We start from the raw sequence: 25,174 nt of genomic DNA, 5'->3' as shown, positions 1-25,174 counted from the left end.
AGTTCGTCGAATCCCCGTCCCGGTTTCCGTCGAAAGAACGGAATAATAGAGCGGCTGCGAGGGCCGACGTGGGAATAGAGGCAGCGAGGAGGACGCGGCACACGGGTTCAGGGGTGGATCAATCGCACCTCCTGTCCCGGAATAGTCTGTTCTTTATAAATGAGAGAACGAAGGGGGTGGACTAGAGGATCCAGGGATGAGGGAGCCGAGTTTCGAAGCTGCAGTTTAGATATTCACCGGTTGATTACCGTCCCGATGGGGCAGGCGCACGGAAAAGGGGAATCCCCCGGAGGACGCTAACTCGACAACTGACAAATTAGGCCGCCGCCACGACGACACTTGCAAAATGGGTCGACAAGAAGCTGGCCTCGAGTTTGACGCAGCCACCCGTCCACGAGATCCGAAACGCCTCGCGCCAATCAATTTCCTCCGTTCGATCGATACAACGATCGCATTTGGAATCGCTACGGATTAATTCTCCGACAAGATAGGTTGACTTAGGTTTTCAGAGGAGATTTGCACGATAAACAAAACGCGACGGCTTTAACTAGCTCGTTGTCCATTGTACGATACTACTTGGACAAATAAGTAGTCATCTCTTAATCAGAAAGTTTGATGATGACAGAAACGGAAGTCAACGAAGGAAAATCAATTTCAATTAGGTCAGTTTACTTCTTCGCAAGTGTGACGTCCATTCTTAACTAGCCGATTTATCTAATATACACGAAACTACTATTACCCCATTTCCGTATTCGACTGCTGCTTCCACACGAAATAGAAAGAATTGAAAAAACTCGTCCTTTCGAGCGATTATCGCGGCACACTGGTAGATCGAACGAAATCAGGAGCGACGTCTCGAGTTCGCGGTTCCTGGGCTTGATTTCGAGGCCCGGTAGACCCCTTTAAAACCCAGGAAATTCCTCGTTGGCTTCTAAGTGAATTGAAAATAAAAAAAAAAGCACCGAGTAGCCGTGTAAATAATGTCCAGGGATAGACGGAGGGTTAGGCAGGGTCGTACGGCCAATACTTTTCGCATCGGGACCGGTAGGGTGGCACGGGGATTGTTATTCGTGCGGCGTACAGGCATGGTGTCGCTTTCACTAGAGTCGGTTACTGATAAACGAGCGGTTTCACCCCCACGAGCTACCCCCTGAATGTAAACTCGCCCTTGTTCCCCCGACACGCTCCGAGCGTAGCTCCGGTGTAAATCGTTCGCCGACTTAAACGATCGTCGACGACAGACCTGGGATTAATCGTCGTGATTCCGATCTAAGAACTGACGACAACTATCTGCTTAAGTAACTTAATTGTTTTCGGGTGGATTAGTAAGTTGGTTGTTTAACCTTGCGCTATGTAAGTGTTTAAAGTTTGATGGAAAGGAGGGTTTTGGATGTTTTGGGGTTGGCGAAGAGGGTGTATCGATACGTCTTTAAAGTATTTCTCTTTAAAAATCGTTCCCGTCGAATAATCTTTAGTTGAGATACCAAAATGAGGATAAATAGCTAGAGTTTAAGTGTAAAGAATTCATTTGGTACGCGTAGGTAACAATTTATCGGAGTTTTGTAAATGTTGGTTTTAATATTAATTACTGGGATATGTATGTTTGTGCGAACCAATGTTATTTTATTCAGACAAATTAATTTACTTAGGTTGATTAATTACTGATCGCGCGTTCCGATACGCCCTACCGATCGAACCGATTCTTTGACTTCTTATCGCTTTTGCGGACCTAATTAACGTATTTAAATACAATAATATTGGATCGTATAAACGGACCAAATCATTTCAAAATCAACATTTACGAAATTAAAATATTACGGTTTCAAGGATGATACAGCTTACAGCAAATATTTCGATTTGTTTCAATATTGTAAGCGTGATTCGATATTTTGTACATTATTGTAGTGCGATAAATAGAAAAAGGTGAAAGCTTAACCAAATAGACTTCGTATCGTTTCCTTTGAAACGGCGCTTTCGTTTACAATCGACAAAGTAACAATCAGCGTGAATCGACACTAGTCGTACGATCACATCTCTCCAGTCACACCTCGCATTCGCATCTCGTAAAGTCGCGGGTAGAATGAAATTCCGAGGATTCTAATCTTAACGATCAGCTTTCCCATATTTTCACCGCAGTGGAGCAACATTAACCTCGAATCGACACGGAGAAATGGCTAGAGGCCGTGGTGGTGGAGCGATTTACACGAGGCGGAAAGGTCGAACGCGACGATTCGCGGGACAAAAGCGGCGCGTACGTGCGCGGTCAGAGGTGGAACGTCACGTTCTCTCCGCTAGACCTCCGGGGAACGATGTCTCAAACGAGCACGAGGGAAACCGGCGTCGTGACGCACCTGCACCGAATTCCGTCCGACGTGAAAGTATCGACCCCGTGGACGAGCAAATAGAAAAAGAGAGAAAGAGAGAGCGAGGAAGAGAATGAGAGAGGCTGGTCGACTTACATGTGGGTAGCTGCGACGCGCGTGTACGCACGCATGCCTGCGGGACGATAAGTTTGTCATAGCCAATTTATACAATTGGCACGCTGGCTCCTCCGCTATTCGCCACTGGGGACCTACGAATTTATGGCTAATGTCCCTCCCTTCGTTGCCGTACGTCTTTCAGTCTGTCTCGCGCCGTTTTGCCCCGTGAAAAAATAACCGCTATTCCAGCGCGGGAATGATGGCACGTCGCGAATGCTACCGGTTACGATGCTTCAAAGTGGCCCTAGATATGCCCTTGCGTGTCATGTATAGGTACCGTGATTAATTACATCATGGCCCGAATTTTGGGTAGAACTGAAATTTTTAGATCGATTTTTGTAGAATTATTTTTAGTAGATTAAGTTTTAGTCGTGGTCCAAGGTGTATAACGAAGATGTACATTGATAATGTTTATGTAACGAAATTAAGAAATTAATAAAAAGTGGACTCGGATTTGGCAAAAGATGGTAGGATACAAGTCGCGTTGGAAAGGTTAGTCCATCTGGAAATAGAAAGACCGACGGAATAATAAGCTGGATTGATATTATTACAGGACGTGGAATGTTTGTTTTGATTGGGCAAAGAACAAGTCCCCGGACAGAAGTTTCACCCTTTGGCGTGGTTCCTTCGCAATTGGTATTCAGCCGGGCGTATCCCCTGGATTTGTGTTCCAGCGCCGGGGACATGTGTCACCGTGAACGATAGGTGGCGGTGGCCGGAAATAGCTGTTTAAAATTGCATCGACGGCCTACCGTTAAAGGCACGTGCGCTTTTTAATGTCCCGACCAATGCTTACGATAATGTCCTTTAAGCTTTTATTAACGGTTAGCGCCGGTACGTGGGCCGAATCGCCAGGGCCATTCGCATGCGACATCACGAACAACCGTACGGATCTCCGCTGGGAGATCTGATAACACGTAAGACATTTATTTTTCCTCGGGAGTGGCACCGATGCGCCGATTCATTTCGCGTGTAATCTTTTTTCCGGGCCACGCGTATATACAACGCTGGAGGAATTTCCTTTTGCGTTTTGGTCTTCGAATTGCGTAATGACGAAAAGGAAGTAATGGAAATCTTAGCAGGTCTTTTCATTTTTCCCCATTTTAAGTGGAAGAACGATAGTAACGAAGCGATTATAGCGTTAAAAAATGTTACGAATGTTGCGAAACTGCAAATTCTCTGGAGAAATAAAGCGAGAGTGTACGATTGTTAAAAGGGACATTTTGCTCTTGCACGAACGTCCCTGTGAGAGACAACATTGGGGTCAAAAATTGGGACAATCTGCGAGCAACGAACCTAACGCGCAGCATGCGAGTTTAGTGGTTTTGGATCAATAGGAAGGCAATCGAAAAGAGAAAGAGAAGTGTCCATTATGGCATTAAGCGTGCGAGAGGGTCTTTGGTCTCATGGGGAGGAAAGTTTTGGCAATGATTAACCAGACTCCGGGCTGCGGCTTCGATGAGTCGATGGAACTCGCCAGGGTTGATTTACCCGGAATAATTATGTCTCGTTGCCAACTTTCTGCGGCGAAAGTTACGGCTAGAACTACTTAGAACTTGGCTAAGATTTCTTCTTTACCTTTCGTGCAATGGTTACCCGATACTACTTGCTGTTCATGAAATTTAGTTTATTCATTAGGCGACTCGTTGATATTTATAGGAGTTTCGTTCTGAGTAGAAAGTTTAATCTCGTTATTTGTAATCGTGAAAAAAATAGGGAGACTATTAGGGAGCCTGTATCTCATCTAAGCTTTTTACAAATTTCTAACTATATATCCTTAGTGGTTTCCTGATAGGATTACAACGTTCTGTTTTCATACCAATATCGCACAATACAACGTAACAAAATATAGTAAAATACATCTTAAATAAATAAATATATAATATATATATATATATAGAAGTTTCTAATTGTTAAAACACATTAAATGTTAATTATGTTAACGATGTTCAGTAACTGTTTTTAAATACTTAGGAGGAGATTCTGCGATCAGATCATCTTTGTACGAGGTTCAAGGCATCTCATCGAATGAAACTATGGAAATCCATGCAACATCGTTCACGCTCTCATTTGTTAATCGAAGTTAGCGAAAAGCAAAGAAGCGAAATCGGAAAAGCAGACAGTCTAGCGAACCTATCAATAAGCCACGGTAAAAACCAATCAAGAACAGAGATTTCTGGAAATTCCGGGAAGTTTCGGAAGTTCAATAACATCCGGCTTATCCACAAAATTCATCCAGTAACCGTAATCGCGTAGACTTTTGCTGACTTTAGGAAGCATCATGCTGCGAGGACATCTCAGCTCTGTCGAACTGTTTCGAGGGTTCTTCATCCCCCTTTTCAAAAGAAATCTAACCGTAGGCAAGTCACCTTGAATATAATTATATTTATATTCGTTATATGTTACATTGTATTCTATCGTACACTGACATTAGTCTTAATTTTCGTGTTGATGTGCAGTTAACCTGTTAACCGTGCCGTTTCTTCGTCGGTAGTCGACGAAAATTTAGAAACGAATCGACAAAAGCAATAAATTTTAGAGCATTATATTTATACAATAAAATAATTCGTACAATTTGTCTGATATAATAGCGCAATTTTGTACATTTTCTAAAGCGAAAATGAACTTTATACTTGCAGTATCGATCAAATATGCTGAAGAGAAAGACGCAAGAAAAGTAGATGGAATGTTCTCTTGGCTAAAGGACTTCCTCAAACCAGGTAACAAATTAAGTTTTCTATCAATTAAACCTCAACGTATCACTCTAACACGACCCAACGATCAAATCAAATTACTTGTCGGACATCCTCAAATTCACTTGTCCTAACGACGTATACTTGAATCGATAGTTGCGATCTCAGCGCTAATGTAACGCTTTGTAGACTATAGGGTCGACGAAATAGGATCATTGCCCGAGTATTTGAGGGTTAAACAAACGGTAATTAATTTCAAACTCGAGGATAAGGACGATCAAGAGATCAATGCTGTCGAAGAGTCATATAAAAATCCAGAGCTTCGGGAAAATTCTTCGACAGAGGTCGTTGGATATCAAATGGATATCAACGAGAATAATACGACCACGGGTTCAAAACCCAATAAAGAAACGGATGAAGACGAAGATTCTAATTCTATATCGGCAAGGATGTTAATGGAAAACAGTGTTACCGATGACACAAATCCAAAACGGGATCGTCAATCGCCACTCGCGCGTCACGATCTTCTAACTCTGACCGATCTCCTGAATCATCCAGTACGGACGATCATAAGCTGCGCCCCCAGGAACACGAAGCCACCCATTAGAGAGCCTAACATGCCTACCAAGAAGGACGAGCAGAAGGATAAGAAAAAGAAGAAGCCAGTGATACGTATGGAGGGTGGGATCTCGGAAAACTGTCGCAACGAAGCCACCGCGGATGCTACGAGTAATCTGCACGATAACATGGACGTGAACTTTCAATGGGGTACCAGTCTCGCCGAGGAGGCGGACACGAGTCGGCAGTTGGAATCGAAACAAAATTTGAACAACTGTTTGCATCAAATGGAGAACGTGAATGCGTTCGTTGGAGACTCGAATTTCTCGAGTGATCAAGTTTCTTCCACCTACGACATGAACGCCATCCACGCAATGAGAAACTTGCAGCTGACGATGAACTCTGCGAAAGATACTGAAAAGAAGAATGAAGCAGCTGTCGAATTATCTAGCGGAAAGTCGGATATATCTCCGGAAACGAACGCCACGAATGTTTCGAACGAATTACCTAAAGAAGTAGCGAGCATAGAGTCCGTGAAGAAGATACTGAAAATGTCCCCGATCGTGATGAAGGAAACTAACGTCGACGAGGATTACAACATTCCTAGTAACGCGAACTTCGACGTGGAGATCAACGCGTGGAAGGATCTCGTTCTAAAATCCAAAGTGCCTCTGGACCCTTCGAAAGAGGACTTTATCGATTCAGATAATCCCAAGCGTGCAGAAACGCTGTCGATCAGACCGGAGCCTCCTGAGCCGAAACTGGATGTGCAAGCAATACCAACTACCAGCGACGAGGCCACAGCAGAGGAAGAAGATCCGGAGTACACCAGAGAAATGAAACCTAATATGAACGTAAAAAAAGTTAGCAGCCATACCGACGTTCAGAAACTGGATATCAAGAAATTGCATACCGAGACATTTTGTTTCTCGAAAAGATACAATAACGGCGGTATTAACGGAAAATTAAAATTCCACAGACCCTTGAGTGTTCTAGATTCGTTGGATAACGATGTGAGCTTAGGAACTTTGAATTTTTCAACGAATACCGAAGGTGGTTGGAGAAGTTTCGAGCAAAGCGTTTCGGAAGAATCGAGAAGAGTTAATCGCGAACAGACCGAAGGCGGTGAACAGAGTAACCTCATGAAGAGTCAAAGCATGGAGGAAAATGTCACAAACGCAGAAAATGCATCGTGGAACGAGAACAATACGGCTCAGGAACAGCAACAAGAAAGAGGGAATTTTGAGCCGCAGGAACAATCAGACGCAGGCACGAATTTTACGAACAGTTTAAATACAATGGGCGAAAAAGAAATCGACGTTTCTTTCAATCGATCGCAAGCAGAGAATCAAGTTGCACGTGAAAATTCAGTGTTTACGTCTTCTCGGAGGGATTCGAGGAAATATGAGACCGATGAATATATAAATGCACAGGCAGATAATTATCAGTCCAACTTAGACTACTCCAATTCCTACGGAGACGACTATTATCCTGGCTACGAGTCCATGTCGTTGGAACCGGAAACAGGTAATGCAATCTTTTTTCATATTTTTCCGATATTAATTTAGTTCTTCGAATATTATGTGCTACTTAAATCTCAACTTTTACCTTTTATTTTTTTGTTAATTATTTTAGAATAATAACATTAATTTCTCATTCGCAAATATTTCTTTCAGAAAGGCAATCTTCCGGACGTAACAAAGAATCCGTAAGAGAGGAACAGCAACAAATGGACGACAATAAAGAATTGTTCGTTAAGAGCTCGGAACAAATGGAGAACACAAGCCAATATGTTACGGACAACAATTATATAAAGGTACCCGGTGATCCCTACCCATACAGTCGAGAACACTTCAATAAATGGCGTATGAGCGAGCAACTCCATATCGGTCCCCAAAGAACCACGGAAACCGAAGAGATTTTGAACCCTCCGATTAACTCAAACACTGGCACACGAATCGACACTCAGCAACCTGTTCGAAAAATGTCGCAGGATTCTCGCGTTCGAGGAAAATGGTATAAAAATGTTCACAGCTAAACCAATCCTCGAAAACGTGAAACAAACAGCATAAGAATATTTGGGCTTCGTGAATTCAGGCGTTAATTGATATTGTGAATTAAACTTCCTCGTGTCCAAGATGTTTGTAATATTTGGTAAATATTTTATCACGACTATAATATAAACTATGAGAAAACTGATGTTCAATATTGTCCATAACATACTGGAATAAGAATAAACGTTGATAAAACAAAAGTTGATACAAATAATCTGTTCGCCAATGTCTCCTTTATTCAAATTTCGAGTTGATATCAATGATTCATCGTCGATATCTGGATCCTAGACTCATCCGAGGACAAAATCACACTAACATTTAGGACAGCTAATATTTAATTGGCCACGATATGTCATAAAATTAGAAAAGAAGCCTTATGACCAACTGTCCACGACCAAAGTAAAACGTTCATCGATAGAACAACGATGCATCTCGAAGATATTACCGACAGACTCGTCACGAAGAACCATCGCCGCTTCCTGGTGAGTGTTACCAGCGGATCGAAGCTTCGCTTCATGATAGCGAGTCTTCTTTTGTTCCTGTTCGCGATCACGAAGCTCGAGAAAGCGGTCTTGCGAGTAATAAAGTTGTGATACAAAGTGAACGGACAGCAGAGCCGATACCTTGGTAGATCGTGATAATTAGCCGCGTAGTGATACACGGATCGGTTAATACCTGAGTAATACTGTGTCCAGGTCGATATAACCGATCATTACGCGATTTCTTGCGGCAACCTACGCCTAGCGTAAATGATCCTCGACCAGATCCGATCGTAATTAGCCGGACGATCGCGGTATTTGCGATGCATTAGCGCTGAGCATCTTGTGATCGGGGCTAACAAACGCTACCGATCAACGATTAATAACGCGGTCTATGCAGCTCGTTGATAAATAAGAATTCCGAGGAATAAAGTTTCCAACTACATAGTCGAGGGATAAATTCGAGTTTTTAAGGAATTTCATTTTTACGAACCGACTAGCTCGTTGAGATGGGATCACGAAAGAACTGGATAAATAATAATCGTTAAGAGTTTCGTTTTATTGTTGCTCCAAAGAAAATGGCAATTTTCTGGGGTGGTTATATAGTTCTGTAAACAATTACTTTGTAAAAAGGTGATTGGTTAAATATACGTTATAAACTAAATTCACAAATAGTGAAATTACAGGATTTTGTACATTACGAAGAATATTTATACTCGTTGATTGTAGTTCATACCTTCCGAAGCTTCTGGATATTATTCCAGGTGGATTTGTTTTCAAAAGTATCGTTCTATAATATTTTACCGACTTCTCAGCTACCTTAAAGTCGAAAATTACACCTCTATCGTTATCATCTGTGTAATCAGTGATCATCAACTTTACGCACACGGTAAACGGTTAACCGGTGATTTTACACTCGAAAGCCTTAGATAATAACAACTCTAAAAACTCGATTCAAAAGGCTAGGCGACTGTATTTAAAATACACGCTTGAATCGATTAAAACGATTATACTCAAAATTGCAACAGATTATTACACATGTTTATTTCGTTTCCTATAAAAGAAGTCATCTGTTTCGAATAGAACCTACAAAATCAAACAATCCACCCAGTGAAAATCCACCGAATCCATTAGACTCGGTAGTTCTATCGAATCCTACGACACCTTCTAACGATGGATCCTCTTTGGTTGAAGTTGAAACTGGCGAGGTCGACCTTGATGTCAATGAAGAGGAAACTGAGAAAAAACGTGGTAAACAGAGCAAAGAATCGGTGCACGTTAATACCATTCAACCGGATGTTCCTCTTGGGCCTTGCATTTCTAACAATTACGAAAAGAAACGTATGTGTATTTCTATATCCGATTTGAGATCGGAAAAATGAAATATATAGGACAAGTTACGAATATTTCATTCTGGCTATGCACAGACGTCAGCAAGTTGGTCCAAAGTCCTAAAGTCGTGACTTTAAAAAAGAGTGAGAGTCCGGTCGAAGAGACAGATGTTCGTACACAAAGAAACAAAGGACTATTACGTATGTAGGAGTAAAGATAAATACTTGTAAAAAATATTTAACTATCATTGTTCGTTACTTGTTCCAGCGTTGAAAAAAGAAGATATTGAAAAAATATACGAGCAGAAAAATTATGCTTACCTCCGACCTGAGGAAATGAAACACTTGCGAGTAGCTCCAAAACCAAAACCTCAAGACACGGATTCAGACACGTCCACAGATTCATCTGAATAAAGATATCGAACTATCGATAATATAAATCACTTTGTGTCCCGTGTCTCGTGCATTATAATATCTCAAAAATTTCAATAGAACATTGCAAGGAAAGTTGTTAAACGCTACTAAAAGATTTATTAAACGATAAATACCTTAAAGTACTCGAACGGTTTCCAAAAGTTATGAATTTATGTTGGTATCATTGTTACTATTACACCGCAACTGTCGCATAAGTTGGTAACGCTGTTCCCACGATTTCAACCACCAAAATTCAGTTCATTTTTAAATTAAGTGCAACGCGGTTACGCCAAACTGGTATCGTATCTTCTTCGGTGACGACGTTCATTAACGCATTATGAACGAAAATACGTAAACACACGTGACTTTCCATGATCTTTATAATAAATCGTTTAGTTCGCGACGCGTCTCGTATCGACAAAAACTCGTAAGACTCGTTAATCGGCCCTAGTCACTGTCCCCTCTTTATAAATCAAACCTAACCTACCGGTGTTCCGAACAAGGAACGCGGAATCTCGAGTGTTTTCGTGGAACGCGTAAATACAGTGAAACAACCGAGGCGACCAGCAACCTACTATTCTCGAAAACTTTGTTCAAGTTCAGTGCATGGATAAGCTCCACTTCTCGATCGTTCCCAGCCCATCTAGGTAAGTCTCCCGTTTCCTAAAATTACATATCGTTCGTTCCCGTGGCCGATTAAAAGCAATAAGGGATTCTGGGACCATATCGACGAAATTGCCACACATGGTGTGGTTAGCTCCGCTTAAATGCCTTCTCGATTCGAGAATCGACTAAAACGGCCATCGTATCGGACGTTAATCCAGTCCCGACACACCTGTCGAGAATTGAGCCAAGCGGGGATGAGAGAGGCAAGTAGAGAACGATGATAAGGTTGAGAACGATAGGCTAGATCGTTCGAGATCGGACGCTGTGTAGTTACGTATAGTTTGACCGAGCAAAAATAACGTTTCTAAGATGGATTAAGGTCGAAAAATGGCGCCACGTTTCTTTTGCTATATAGTTGATCCAATCGCAGTGTCGCCAATCATACCATTCTAATACCGAGGTGAAATCAATTTCTGATGACAGATGATATATGCGTACTAACAGTAGCATTTCCTCCATTACGACAAATTACGCAAAGCCACGAGCTTTATACTTGGTTTCAATCTTTGCTCTTTATTTTACATTGGGATTTGCTAGATTAGACGATTAGTTGTAATTTTCACGATACCCTTTAGGTTATCTAGCCAGAAAATCACTTCGTATATCTTTAGCTGTGAATAGGTTAATTGTACAATAATGTGAGACTTCTGTGGTCGTAGCCAAGTAAATAAGTGAAAAAAGTAAAGAGAAGCTCTATAGGCAAAAATATAATACTTATGTACGGTCATAAAATAGAAGTAGGGAGGAAAGTACCAACCTAACCCTAACATTCTTTCTATCTATCTGCTTGGATATGCTGGAAACTCCACATTTGCTCGGTAAAGCAGTAGGTCGAGTCAAATAAGCGAATTGGTCGACGTGTTCGTGCGAACTATCGACCCGCAGCGCAAGATGCGTGCCTACCGGTCACGAACGCATCCGCCCGCTTCTGGCTGGAGGCTGTTATTTCGCCGCCGGGAACGCAGCCATCTCCGAATCGTCTCGGAGCCTATCTAATCATTCAAATCGCGGTAACCCGCCTAATCGCGGTATACGCAACCGCCGCTGCCCATCGGTCTTCCTCTTTGGTTCCAGACCTCGACTTCCACGCCAATAACGCAATAACGCGCCGAGGAATAATGCTAGATTGCCGAGCTGATTGCTCTCTTCTCTCGTGCCGGGGGAACTCGTGCCGCGTAACTCGTTCGCCGTGGATACACGTATAGGTTAAAATGGCAGCTGCGTCGTCGAGAGCGTTTCTGTTCTGCCTGAATTTTTAGCTTTCACTTCCGGTGGAGATGATAGCGTCTCGATGGGAGGTGGACATGATATTTTTGTTTAGCCGAGTAATGGTTTATTACAAGTAATAGCAGACAACAACTTTCACAGAAATCGATATAAAACACGTGTGTAATATTTTGCATTATAGAAATATAAAAATTATCTAGCATAGAGTAGTGATGAAATCAGCGGTAAATAATAATCAGAATCTATATAATATGTGATTTTCCACTTAAATTCTCGCAAACGTCAACTTCAAACAAGACTATTCCCAAGATCGGTTTCATCAATCTTCCTTCCAAAGACCGAAATCCTATGCTATCGCGAAGAAAACAAAGCACATCAAATCGGTGGGCTCGTTTCTCAAGTGACTTACAAGTTTGGTTGGGTGCAGAAATCGGCTAGAACCGGACCGGTCTGCAGGAGGAAGCGTGCGTAACGTGTCGGAAATTGCCATGGCGCTGGATGTTGTGACGCGTATATACTGTACACGTTCCCCGGGCGGTGGCATGATTACGTGGAAATCAGAAGCGGCGACGTTATCGTTCCGTGATTCGCTCGTCAGGACGCCTCTCGATATACTTTGCTTCTTTATTCGCGCGGTTAACGGCTCCGGGGTAACGAGTTTCGCACGATCGACCGGCGATGATTTCTGCTCGGGGAGGAATCGACGCGGCGCCGCGCCGCGCCGTACCGCGGCAATCAGTCGACGCGAGTCGTTCTCGTCGATTTTTCCAACTAGTCGAACTTTTCATCTCCGCGGGGAGACCGTGCCTGTGCAATCGAACGGAATCGAAGGTACCGTTCGATCCAATTTTTAGGACAATTCGTTGCGCACGCTACGAAGCAGAGAGGGAGAAGATAATTGGACGAGGAGATACGCGGTTAAGTAACTACGACGCATGGTAGATTAAGGTTGGGACGTAGATTTGTTACCAGCAGGAATTTCCCTGCTGCGATGTCTATTATTTGAAGCTGTTGGGAAATACATAGCGTTTCGGAGCGATTGAGGCTAATGAATCTAGTAAAATTGAGACGTAAGAAGCGAATTACCGTGCGATAAGATTTACTAACTTGTCTAATTTGCCTGATGTGCCGAAGTTTTTAATTGGGATGTTTATGGACAGATGTAACGACGCTATATAATGGGCTTCACCCGTGTCTCTTTTTTCTCTGTATCAATCAACCGATATCTCGATTGATTAATTAAGTTAGTTTCTAGAATTGTGAAATAATCCAAGACGTATTAATCGTAAATTTTCATTTTTAATAGAAAGTCGCGCTTCGTTTCTACGTATTTGCAAAGTACTCGGATTATCCGAATTAATTTCGAAGACAGGTGCTCGAAGAGTTGAAAAATGTCTTCAATAAGTCAATCCCACTTCGAAATTCTACAATGTCGAATCTGGAATCTGTAGGATTCGATTTAAACCTGGTTGCAATATACTTTATGCCATCTCAAACAACAGTTACCGGACACGGTCCAGGGGATTGGCATTGGTAGCAGACGTGGTTTTATTTACGACTAGAACCGCTGACTGCTCCGGGTTCGCTCCTCCTTGACCCTCTCTTCTTGTGGTTCGCGCGGGGGTTAGAACGATCCTATCTCTACGGACGTGGCCGCGGATCATTCCCTCGCGGACTGGCTGCACTATAAAAGATCGTCCTATGGTTGTATATTACTCACGCCACCGTGTTTTCACTTGGCACGGCGATCGGCGCCGATATCATAACTCCTTGTCGTACCGTCGTTCATCCAGCAAATCCGCCCGACGACCAGGCCTCCGCCTCGCAGCGATAGCAATCCCGATACCACCGGCAGCACTGCAACGCGAGGACGAATATCGCGATTAGATTAAATTTTCATCGTGCTTCAACCTCGCACGCCTTTCCTCGGTTAAATATTTAAATTCGGGCATACGTATGCTTGGATATCCGAGAGATGCTGATACAAATCAGAACAATCTTATGGTTTTTCGACGATTTGCGATAGTGGTATTAGATCTTTAAATTCAATCTATCATATAATCGAAGATTTGCAGTCTATGTCATTTCGATCGATATAACGAAGAAACTTTCGATTTTTAAGAGACACGTGTTGGATACGAGTGAAAGAAACGCGATAGTATTTTTCAAGTTTCTCTTTCACATTTTTCTTCAAATTCGCGTGAGGTTAGAATTGTTCGATTGCTTTTTGTGCGTAGAAAATATAGACAGCCCAATAGACTCGTCTTTCTCATAGCTCGGCATCCAACTCGAACAGCGAGTACATGGCTAGCCGATAATCCATGACGATGCGATTATTCCCGGCGAGACACCGAAATAGATGGTTTACAGCCTCCCTTAAATACGTCAACGTTTACACGCGAATTCCCGAAAGTAAATCGACGAAGAATGTTTTTGCAACGACGCAGGTGGTCACGAGGCGAAGCCAACTCAAACGCCGAAGGCGACCTACCGAAATCGCCTGGTTATTATTAATAACGCGAAACCAGCTTTATTTGCGATGTCTCAGTCTTCTACATGCATCTTTATCAAAAAGTCAAAATATTGACTTATTAACGTACAAGACGCATTCTAAATTATTAATACGTACGACGCTCGAGATGTGATCGTGTCATGGAGTTAATCGTCCCTCTGATTTGTAAATATTTGGTTAAGTGAAACGAAGCGATAGATTCTTCGTGCTTCTCGTTCCACGCGAGTCTTTGATTTTAGAACGCGTATGAGACTTTTCGTATAGTCTCTTCGAATTTCGTACTAGCTGTGTTCAATTCGTTGAACGAGTTTTCGATCTGTGACAAGTCTCACGATTTCGTTCGCCCTTTCTTCAAATGAGCCAAGAGGCAAACTATCCGTAAAATAAAAAGCATCTTGGCGAGTGATCTCGAGGACCGGGTACGAACACGTCTCAGAGCAAACGGGTGCAAGTCACCCCGCGATCATTCGGCGCAGCGTTCCAGCGGCGCGGTGTTCGTAGTGACATTACAAAAAATCACGGTGCCGCTTTCTGGCCGGATATCTTTCAATTACCCGTTAATATGATAGGCGGCGGGCTATGTTGCAAGTCACCGGCACGTCGTTGCCCGCAGCACGCAGCCGGGCCGCCGCGTGATTAATCGACGTCAACCACAGGCTTCGGCGCGCAAACCTCCGCGGGGAGAATCGTCCGACGCGTTGACACGTCGTCGATCCGTGGATTTGCGCCACATCGCGGCCTCCGACCACCCCCATGCGGGACCGTTCGATCGAAACGTCACTCGTGAACCGAACAGTATTGTTTTTGTCTGAGCCGTGATATGCTTCAAGGAGACTACCGAGGGTGAAACGGGTGACTGATAAATGACTCCCGACTTTCTCCGATTTTTACGGGTTTTGTATCGCTGAGAGATTAAAAATGTTTTAAGTAACAATTTAAAAATTCCGCGAGCTACGATCCTAACGATCTAGAGGCGTGTTTAATATTCGATAAGATCACACACGCTATCGGCTAATGTGTTATATTCTTTTAGCAAAGTGTTCCAAGATCAACACTTTCATGTCTTGGACTAATTTCGTACCTAAGTATAATAGCATGGCGATAAATAATAACATATAGTTCAAAAGTACTTTGTTCAGAGTTATTTGTCGAAACGATTAGCGGCGAAGTATGTATTTACATTGAGAGCTCCATCTCTGTTTAATATATAGATGGATGAAAAAGCGCGACGAAAATAATTTCTGAAGACTGAGTTTAAGTTTAGCTCTAGAGACTAATTGGCCAAGTGACCTTTCTAAAATTGATCTTGACTGCTCTAGTTTCTGAAAGTTTCTTTCTGCCGTCAGCGTGTGTATGGCGCTATTAGCCAGGTTGTTTGATACTTTATTAAAGAACCAACGAATAGGTAAACTTAATTTTCCTCTCTATGGCGCATCCAGGTTTAAAGAACACATTACGCGTTCACGGCATGTTATGTGTAATAAACGTACAGATTAAATTAATTGTTTCAATGCTGTTCGGACGATCGAGCATGAAATCGCACGCGTTGGTGTGCATAGCGAAAGTTGAAAACGCGTTCAGGCGATAAATTGTAATTTCAATATACCGTTTTAGCAAGCAATTCGCGTTATAATTTCATCCCTCTTTTGCTCCTTTCGATAATCGTATCAAATTGTTTGGACAACTTATTTAAAAGCAAACACTGCTATCTTTCATCTTGTTAATAAGTTTCGCTTCTCTTCTTACGAAATCGCTTTCGATAATTTCGTACCTACGTACACGATATCTCATGTAACTTACAAACTTTCAAATTCACTCACCTGTCGTGTATTTGAAATGCACGGTGCGTCACGAAAAGTGCTAAATATCGAAGAATTCATTAACTATCGTTACATTCATTAACTACTTAACTTTCCATTTCTACGCCTGACAAACTATAATTTACTCTTCGCGATCATTAAAAAAAAAAAATAAAGAAAATACTAGGAGACGAATGGATTAGGCAGAACCGCAGATCAAATGCTGTTTTCATCTAAATTGACCAAATCAGCGATCGTTGCCTGTTCTCGTGTCGAAGTTTAGCGTGAGACACGCGCGAACGACGAGAGGAAACGAGAAGAAGCGGTCTGCTAAATGCCCCGACTAATTCGACGAAGGCACGAAAACGACGGGGTTTTTTCCCCATTCTCGCGCTAGTGACACCACGAGCCGCTGTCGTTTCCCATGATTCCTCGAGGGTGGCGTAGAACGATTTATGGAGGGACAACGGTGTCGCTGTCGAGGAGTATCGAGGGGTTGCTTAACTCGTACCTGAACCGAAAGCACGAGAAGATAAGAGAGCAGGAAGAAGATTGGAAGCGTTGTTTCGTTGACACTGTTGAGTGCGATAAGAAACTATGTCAATTACGAAATTTTGTCGAGAGTGGAGCCAAGAAGAAATTTTCATTTCGCATCGAGACTGTAGAATTATAATACTTAGTTAATTAGTTTTCTTTTCTAAGAAAGAATCTTTGATACGATTGAGTAGTTAGGCCAGGTATTATATAACGAACTTTCAGATTTTATTTTCTATGTAATAATTCAAATTGCTCAACTTTCATTCCAAGTAGATGGAGATTTTCTTTCATCGCCACTAATTTTTTGTAATATCACATCTTTATGGTATAGCTGTATTAATCACTTCGTCGATTTTCCTTCTGACTGAATTTTCGCTCGTCCGAAGGACAAAACAGAACGCGATGTGGGTGGATGACGATTTCATCGAAGTTTCCACCGCACACTGGTCGAAATCGTTTTCTCGTTAACGCACAGGAGAACGCAATAACTTTGTTCTCATCTCTCCACGCAACCGACCACTCGCGAGAATTAATCGTACTCGTGACGAACGTTCGATCGTAATCGAATTGCCGATGATGGAGCGTCCTGGCTTTGATTAAACCCACCGTCCGTCCCCTCGGCCAAAAAACTCTGAGTAATTATCGTTTCGCGTATACGTTGTTCTCGTCTACAGAAACTGCCAATACGCTTATTATATCACAAACCGAAGAAAATGAAAAGATGTTTGATAGCGTTGGTTTATGTGGTCTTTCGAAGTTCCAAGCTCCACTTGATCAATTACTTCGGCAAAATGTGATTCTCGCTATAATTAAATTAGCAAAAGCGTAAATAGAAAAATCATCGAAATTTTTTCAAAGAATTAATATCCTTGTTTTATCGTTGATTGTAGATGTAATATTTTGTAACGTAAACGAGTTTTTAAATACTAAAATTGAGGAACCTGATAAATATAGAATATCATTGAAAATATGGAAATACAGGAAGACCGCTGAAGCAACAATAACACAAAAACTTTCTGATCTAGTTCAGAGAAGCGATTTTGCTAGCGAAACGGGTCGTAACATATTTCAAAAGGTAACGTAAAGGCATCGCACAAAGGAACCCACGCAGAGAGTCCAGCTTCTGCAAACAAGCAGGCTGTTTTGAAAGAGGAAGTTCGACGATAACGTGTCGCAAGCTCGCGCGGTGGTTCGTACACGTGTTTAAATCGGTATTAAGTACATCGGCGGCGGAACAGTGCCAAGAGGCGAAGTCAAACAGACGTTTATCTAACGTGTAATGGCATAATTTGCGATGGGGCTTAATCACATCAATGTTACTTGGCCGTCCAGCAGAGTGGAATAAGCTGATCGTGTCTCAGACTTCCCTCTGCCTCGGTTCGCTGTTGCTTGTTCACCGCTCGTCCGCGCCACCAAATTGCATTATACCGGAAAATTATTAGAGGCCCGTGAACCGTGATTAACAGTTCCGCTTCAGATTTTAACATACGTATTCGACACACATATTTCAATTACTCCTCTTTATACTACACCTTGTATTTCCCAACAAAAAGATCTAGAAAACTCATTACTCCAAGGAAGAGTAAACGATCTAAGGTGCTTATACGCGTATACTTCGCTTCGTACTTTCAAACCAAAAACGTCTAGAAAATTTGCCACTAAAAATGAAGCGATAGCCCAGCCAACTCGAAGGAAGTCGGTCACTTAAATTTAGCTATATCGAGCTCCATCCTTCTGTCGTATTGTAAGCTTCTTTTATCCCCAAACCGATAAACAAATTGTTCTCCAAAAGCGTTCGGACGAAAGGCTCGTTCCCCGAACGGTCGTTCGCTGCGGAGGCGCGCAAGAGTCCCCCCAGTGTCGTGCCTATAAACAAGTCGTCGTCGAGCGTCGAAATAACGCCAGCTGTTGGCAGCGTGCCTCTGTTGACATAACTTTGACAAAGTCGTTGACAAAGTCTCGGTTGCAGAGCGGTTTTTACGAGACTCCAGCCCATTAAGGCCCGATAAATCTGCCTCGGTCGGATCGTCAAGCCCTATTTTCATCCGGCGTGAAAACACCGCGCTCTCCCTTCTTCTACGCCCTCACGTTCGCCGTGGTCCGGTTCCTCCGACGCTGTTTGTCAACCCGGTGGCCACCGCGAGCAAACAAACGTTCCGCGCCACCCGTTATGCGACACACGACCGTCGCCGGCAGCACGCGCCTTCTACACGACGATTATTAATAGCCTTGCTCCGGCCAACTCTTTCCTACAACCTCAGGGATGGATGCATCGAGCCAAGATATCATCTCGAGCACGCTGCTTGCTTAGAGGTAAAAATTTTCGGGGTGCCGGGTTTCAACCGATCCTTGTCGCGCAGATGCTACCTACGTTCCTAGCTGCGGTTGATCGGAATTTCATCGGGCAGAGTTTAGCTTCTCTCAAGCTTTAACTTCTCTTCTTATTCGCTCGTCTGAGATGCGAATTTATCGTTGGTATCCAGAGATTTTCTTTCAGGAGGAGTGTTTTAACAGAATTTTCACCTTTTAAATGTAGCACGTGTTTGGGTTTATGTATCCGTTCGAGAATAGTAAAACGAATATTTGGATTTTTTAATTTCTGAATACTCGAATTTTCAAATTTCTTAATGTTTCGATCTTTAAAATCTACAATTGTCGAATCTTTGAATTGCAAAAGAACCGTGGCAAAAACTTGATGGGGCGGGGTGACTTGGAATTTGAATCCGTGGATGGGTTAACGCCTCGGAAGTTAGCGATCTGTCTGCTTAGGCGCCAGACCATAACTATGTTACCCACGAAAAATAAGATTCGCTCGTAAGTACATCACGCGGAAGTGGATGACGAGTGTTCAGCTTTCCGAAGCCATATGCTATATCATTGCTCTAAAATAAAGCGAATACCGTGTAGCTCGTCTTCTACCCTCGTTCCTTCGAGATAATTTATGAGCCGACCGGCGACGCGACTTGCCAAACATCATGTGGGACACGAAAAATTATGTCGAACATGCTTTCTCTCTAACGCTCGTCACTGAAATAACAGTAGGACTCTACACACGAATGTTGTCTGTATATTAACAGTTAATTTATTATTTCCTCTCTAATTTTTCTTCGATAACAATGATAGCAACTCGTGGAGGTATGAAAAGGTTAACCGTATAGTAGAAGAAGACTTAAAAATATTCGTGAAACAAGTTCTAGGCACATTACTGACAGCTTTCCTTTTATCATCGCCATCAACGTAACTCTTTCTTGTAATTAATTACTTAATTACTAAACGAACAAATGAAAAGATATTTCCAATTTCGCAATTTCTGTTTGCAGACGATGCCCGACGACCCTCACTCGCGCAGCCCCGCGGAATGCTCGCCAAGGAGCCTCGCGAGGAAGATCGAGAGCTGCATCTTCAGGTAAGAGAAGAATGTATCTATGTAGTTCTGCGAGAAAGAAGCCGCGAGGCCGATCGAGTTCAGTTGATTCTTTGGTTTCTCGAGAAAAAGGGGTTGAAGGGTCGAGGATCGTTGACCACGCTCGTAGCCTAAAGGCATTCGTTGATTACCGACCGAGAAGGGATTTTAATTAGCAGCGTTTGCTCATCGCAAACACCGGCCAATCTGCCTCTCATCGCGAACACGCTCGCCTATCCGTTATGTACCAGCGCGATTTCAAAGTAAAAATTCTGGCTGGACGCTTTGACTGTACGCCATCGGGTCAACATCGAGTTTACTCTTGGAGTAGACCCGCTTTGCGAGCGAGAACTCTCGATACTTTGTGATGAACGTTCGGGACGTTGCTGGGGATAGTTTGAAGGCAGAACTTTTTTGTAACGCTGAAGATTTTTGCTTTATTGGTAGAGCGAATGGAACATCGAGATTTCGCATGAAAGCTAGGTCCGTTAAAATTGCAGAACGCATATAATATGAGAAAATATATAAAACATCCAAAGTGTAGTGCTTTCTGTAATACTTAACAGCAGACAATCTTTCTACCAAGACTCTATCTTTTTTAATTATACTCCCGAAAATATGAATTTTCGTGAAGTAGAGTCAACGAACAGAAAATCGTTTGATCGAGCATTACCTAAACTTTCGTCTAAATAAACGGATTTCTGTATGAACACGTGGATACGTGAGTTTGTAGATACGACCTCTAGGATAGTTACCCAGAATAAAGTCTCTGGTCGTTCAATCATCCTACAGTCGTGTGATCGCGACTCGTTCCAGGAGGGGGACAAGAACCCTTTGACATCGCGAAGCTCATTACGATCGAATTCCTCGAGCGCGCGAACCACGAGACAGCAGGATGGAACGAAGGAGAGAAGCAACGATCGTGGAAGGGGAGAAAAAGTGTCCATCGGCGGTATTTCTGGCGCGTTAGGGCCCCGGTGTCGGTCGCGTCACACGCGCCTGACAAATGAGACGTTGTCGTACGTTTGTTCAAATTACTGCCGGCATTCCGCGTGCACGCTCCTCGCCCGAGCACTCAACGAGCTTTGAAATATTACCCTCGTCACCTCGAACCGTTTCCTGGCCCCACGAAAAACCGCCTCGGCGATCAGGCTAACGGTCGATCCTCTCGGCTGTTTTTGCTACGATACAATGTAAGTAGTCGCGGCTCTCGCGAGTCGCGCGTTCGCATCTCCGTCTTCGTTTCTTCTTGCCAGCGCGCGTCGCGCCACGGAACGCGCTCTTCTTGTCCCGAGCTATCCACGATTCGTTCACGTTTGCGATTTGACACGAGCGTGAAGCGTGACCGAGCCTTCTTTTTGATTCTATCTTCGCTGAAATGAGTATGGCGTGTGTAATAAGGGGAGCGTGGTGCGCAGGGTAAGTCGTCTAGCATTGCAACGTGAAATATTCACGATGCTTTTAATGACATCGCGGGGCAGGAAGTGGAAGACCAGTTGAACGTGACGAGCTGTTGATCGCGCCAACATATTCACGTTTTTGCGCGATCGTGAGCTTGTTGCTTGGATTTGGTGCAGGTGGATGGATGCTGCGAGGGAAGTCGAATAGATGCTAGACGATTTAGACTATTTCTCCTTTACGACTTGGATTACACGCTCTCTTCGAAATACAGATCACCACAATCTTCATACGCTTCGAAGAAAATCCTGAAACTTCCTGGCGACACTTTTATGTGCAACACCCTCTAAATATATCTACCTAATTCCACAAGAAGAAGGTAGCTCGTCCTGTCTTGCAGCGGGTTAACAAACCTTGCAAAAGAACCGTATCATCAAAAATTACATCTCGATTCGAGATAATCTCCACATAAAACGCTATACAGAGGTAGGAAGACGCAGAGCAAAGGAGTGTCCGGTGTGGAATAATTCCTGTGCGTGACGGGGAACGCGTACAGATTACACCGTGACGCGATGTCAAGAGTGATCTCGCGATGGTCGTGTTTCTTGTCGGCGACAAGTAATCCGGAATCAATTACTAGTCCTGGCAGCCCTAAGGAACTGGCACGGTCACGGCGGAAGAGGCAGGGGGACAGCCGGAGGGACGCGACGACCTTTTTAGAAGCAGGAGGATCATTAATCACCCGCTTTTTAGCTGGAAATTCCCTCGCGCCTAGTTTACAAAACGAGGGTCGTCGAAATCGCCCCGTCACCCACGACAAGGGTGATGGTTTTTGTAGTTTCAGCGACGACCCGCCTTCCAACGTCGGATCGCTGGCTCCTTCACGTGCGATTACTCGAGGTAATCTCGCTTGTCTCACGCGATCGACTCGTTCTCCATTATCGTTCCGAGGACGCGGACGTTCGTACTTATCGCGGTCAGAGGCAGATTTGTTAGGTGTTGGTTTAAAGTTTAAAAAACCATTTTAAGTGCCTAGCGTTATGTACAATCGTGTAATTCCGCGTTGGTTTAATGTAATGCTCTTTGATGTAATGTTTATCGTCGAGCAACACGAACGCGACGGATATAAAATTTTACGCTTTAGTACTTGTACCGGTACTTAGTACACGCGAGCAATATTTAAGAAATACACGATCTACGAGAGCTATTTGTTCGATTTAGCTCTTTGCTGGTCTTCGCAATTTTTTGAAACTAGAGGTTACCAATTACGTAATTCGCAGAGTGGAAGAAAGTATAACTTCACCTTCGTTTTCCATTCCACGATTCCGAAAGATTCACTTTCTATATTACCGTAAAAATACAAAACAACGATATATCTAAAATTCAATCAATCAAAATACCATAACGCAAACAGGAACAAAGGGTAGTCGTTCTGTAAATACCCTACGCTATTGTGTGATATTTTTAACAGACCTATTCGGTATTCTGTTATCTGAAAACATTTGTACGCAATATCTGCTGAAAGATCTCTAAGTATCCGTAGATACGTATCTGTATAATCAACTGACAGCATTGACATTTACTCAGAGCTCCACTACACGCGTAAGAATGTATCGGTTATGAGAAAATCCGCCGACTTCTCCACGTCGCATAAATCGCATAATGGAGTGTGTAGTGTTGACTTAGAAGGTTGTGTCTGACATTCGTCATTTGTCTGTTCTAATACATAATACGTAATGTTTATAACTGGTTGTAAGTTGTAAGTTTCTCCGTGCCGTAAAACCTACGCACGAAAGAGTAATTACTCGCTTTCGTAGTTCGTTTGCATTCGTTCGCATTATTCGTTGCGTGCGATTGGTCGTGTTACTGAAACTTGTTATGTACAAACTTAATCACTTGCTGCATAGCTTTTTTTCACACGGTTGTCTGTTGTATATAATACACGTGTATTATGATATCGACTACTTTGAGGATTAAGTCTTTGTTTTAACTCGATTTAGAAGCAAATCTCGCTTGATAAATAAACTTACTGTATCACGGTATCGAGGAAAACTTCTCGCGAGCGTATATTCTACGCGACCTTGTCTCCGATTTGCAAACCAAGCGAGCACTCCGGCAGAAGGGACGGATTTTTGTTTCTCCACCTCCCTCGATCAGTCACTGTAATTGATACCGTCTCCGCGAGACGAATGTTAATACGTTGGAGCGCAGAAAAACTCGAAAATAAATTGAATCACCGGGGCTCCTTCCACGAAGCCAAAGGTCATCGAAAGAATTCGACCTTGTCCCTACCTTCACCGGCCACTGGATTATAATTAAATCCTTCGAACGTTCGTCTCCCATTTCGTCGCAATTAATAAGTTAGCATCGAACACTTACTTTTCTTTATTCGCTTCTTTTCAAGACGATATTCTAAGAAAGAAGATACAATTTTTCAATTCTATCACTCTCTTTCTAATTAGAACTCTTTTACGAGCAAACTTTGGAGGTTTGAAAGAATCGAGGAACAACATTCAAAGCTATTTAACGGCGTTTGATCGAAGATCGAGTTGCACTCGCATTCGTGCGACGTTATCAAAATGAACGACGTTATGAAAAATGACGTAGCGGCTGTGAAACGTTCGGGGAATTTTCCAAGAGGGTTGGATAGAGTCATTTTACATAGCGGTCGAGACGATTGCAGCGGCGGATTCGAGTATTAATGTTCGTTTCGCGAAACGCATCGCGCGACGCGGAAAAATTGAAGCGATTTGCGGTCGAACGAAGGAGGTTCCGAGAAAAACTCGGCTCGAAACTCGATTTCAACCGTAATGCCGACCGCAAATCGTTTTCATTTTTTGCCAGGCAACTTGCAACCTGCCTACCCCTCTCGAATCGATCTCTCCCTCGCCTCGAAAGCTGCACAAGATGAAAAGCGACGAACGAAGACGAGCAATAGAAACAAAATGTTATATGTACTTTGACCGTTTTACCGTGTTCGAACACGCATATCACGAGTTATAAAAGTACCGGATTGGTCGTTTTTGTCTTGGAACAGCAGATTCGTTTCGCCCAGGAATAATTAATGCCCGGCTGGATGTATCAATTACCAGCTATTGCCATTCGCTCGCATGCGTGCGAGACCGAGCAATATCATTTCGCGATATCGTAATTAAATTTCCCAGTTCGTGTCTCGGTTAAAGTTGAGGGTTAAACGATCAACCAAAAGAAGTTTCAGCGAAAATCGCGCAATTTACTCGTCGTCCATTAATTCGAAAAGCGGAGGATCGATTTGTACGAAATAATATATCGCGCACGAGCATCGTTGAGAAATAATAAATGCGTCGCGTCCACCAGAAAGAACCGTGAAAAGTTATCTTCTCTAAAAAACAATAATTTTTTCCAGCTTGCAAATCGTCGCAAGATCAGCGTTAAATAGGCGTCACAGCGAGTCTCGCGTGACGAGTCCATAAGAAGGTAAACTTCTGTCATCAAAGGTGAATTTTCGTTCCTTGATAGGTCGTTTCTCGGTGCGCGACGTACGAGATCGGTTTACACGAATCGAAAAAGTTGGTACCGCGCGTTTCGCCGGGATCTAGCTGACAGGGATAAGGACTGAAATAACAGAGACGCATTAGCGTCGC

The 25,174-nt window shown here is 43.1% G+C and overlaps 2 protein-coding genes across 2 annotated transcripts in view; both read left to right on the top strand.

Moving 5' to 3' along the window:
* The first annotated feature begins 5,326 nt into the window (after positions 1-5,326).
* On the top strand, positions 5,327-7,895 carry LOC139986013 (uncharacterized). The gene is made up of 2 exons (XM_072000990.1): positions 5,327-7,258; positions 7,408-7,895. Exons 1-2 carry the CDS (start codon positions 5,533-5,535, stop codon positions 7,767-7,769), a joined length of 2,088 nt encoding a protein of 695 aa, XP_071857091.1. The 5' UTR covers positions 5,327-5,532; the 3' UTR covers positions 7,770-7,895.
* A 2,391-nt stretch (positions 7,896-10,286) lies between these two features.
* LOC139989499 (uncharacterized) overlaps positions 10,287-25,174 on the top strand; it is a 178,874-nt gene continuing 163,986 nt past the window's right edge. The window contains exons 1-2 of the mRNA XM_072007958.1: positions 10,287-10,656; positions 20,071-20,156. Coding sequence (XP_071864059.1) covers positions 20,074-20,156 — 83 coding nt within the window. The 5' untranslated portion in view covers positions 10,287-10,656; positions 20,071-20,073. The remainder of the gene's footprint in view (positions 10,657-20,070; positions 20,157-25,174) is intronic.

This window comes from Bombus fervidus, chromosome 1 (genome assembly GCF_041682495.2).
Source record: "Bombus fervidus isolate BK054 chromosome 1, iyBomFerv1, whole genome shotgun sequence".
In the NCBI taxonomy this organism is placed as follows: domain Eukaryota; kingdom Metazoa; phylum Arthropoda; class Insecta; order Hymenoptera; family Apidae; genus Bombus; species Bombus fervidus.
Note: the sequence above shows the minus strand (reverse complement) of the source record. Positions and strands in the feature narration are given on the sequence as shown.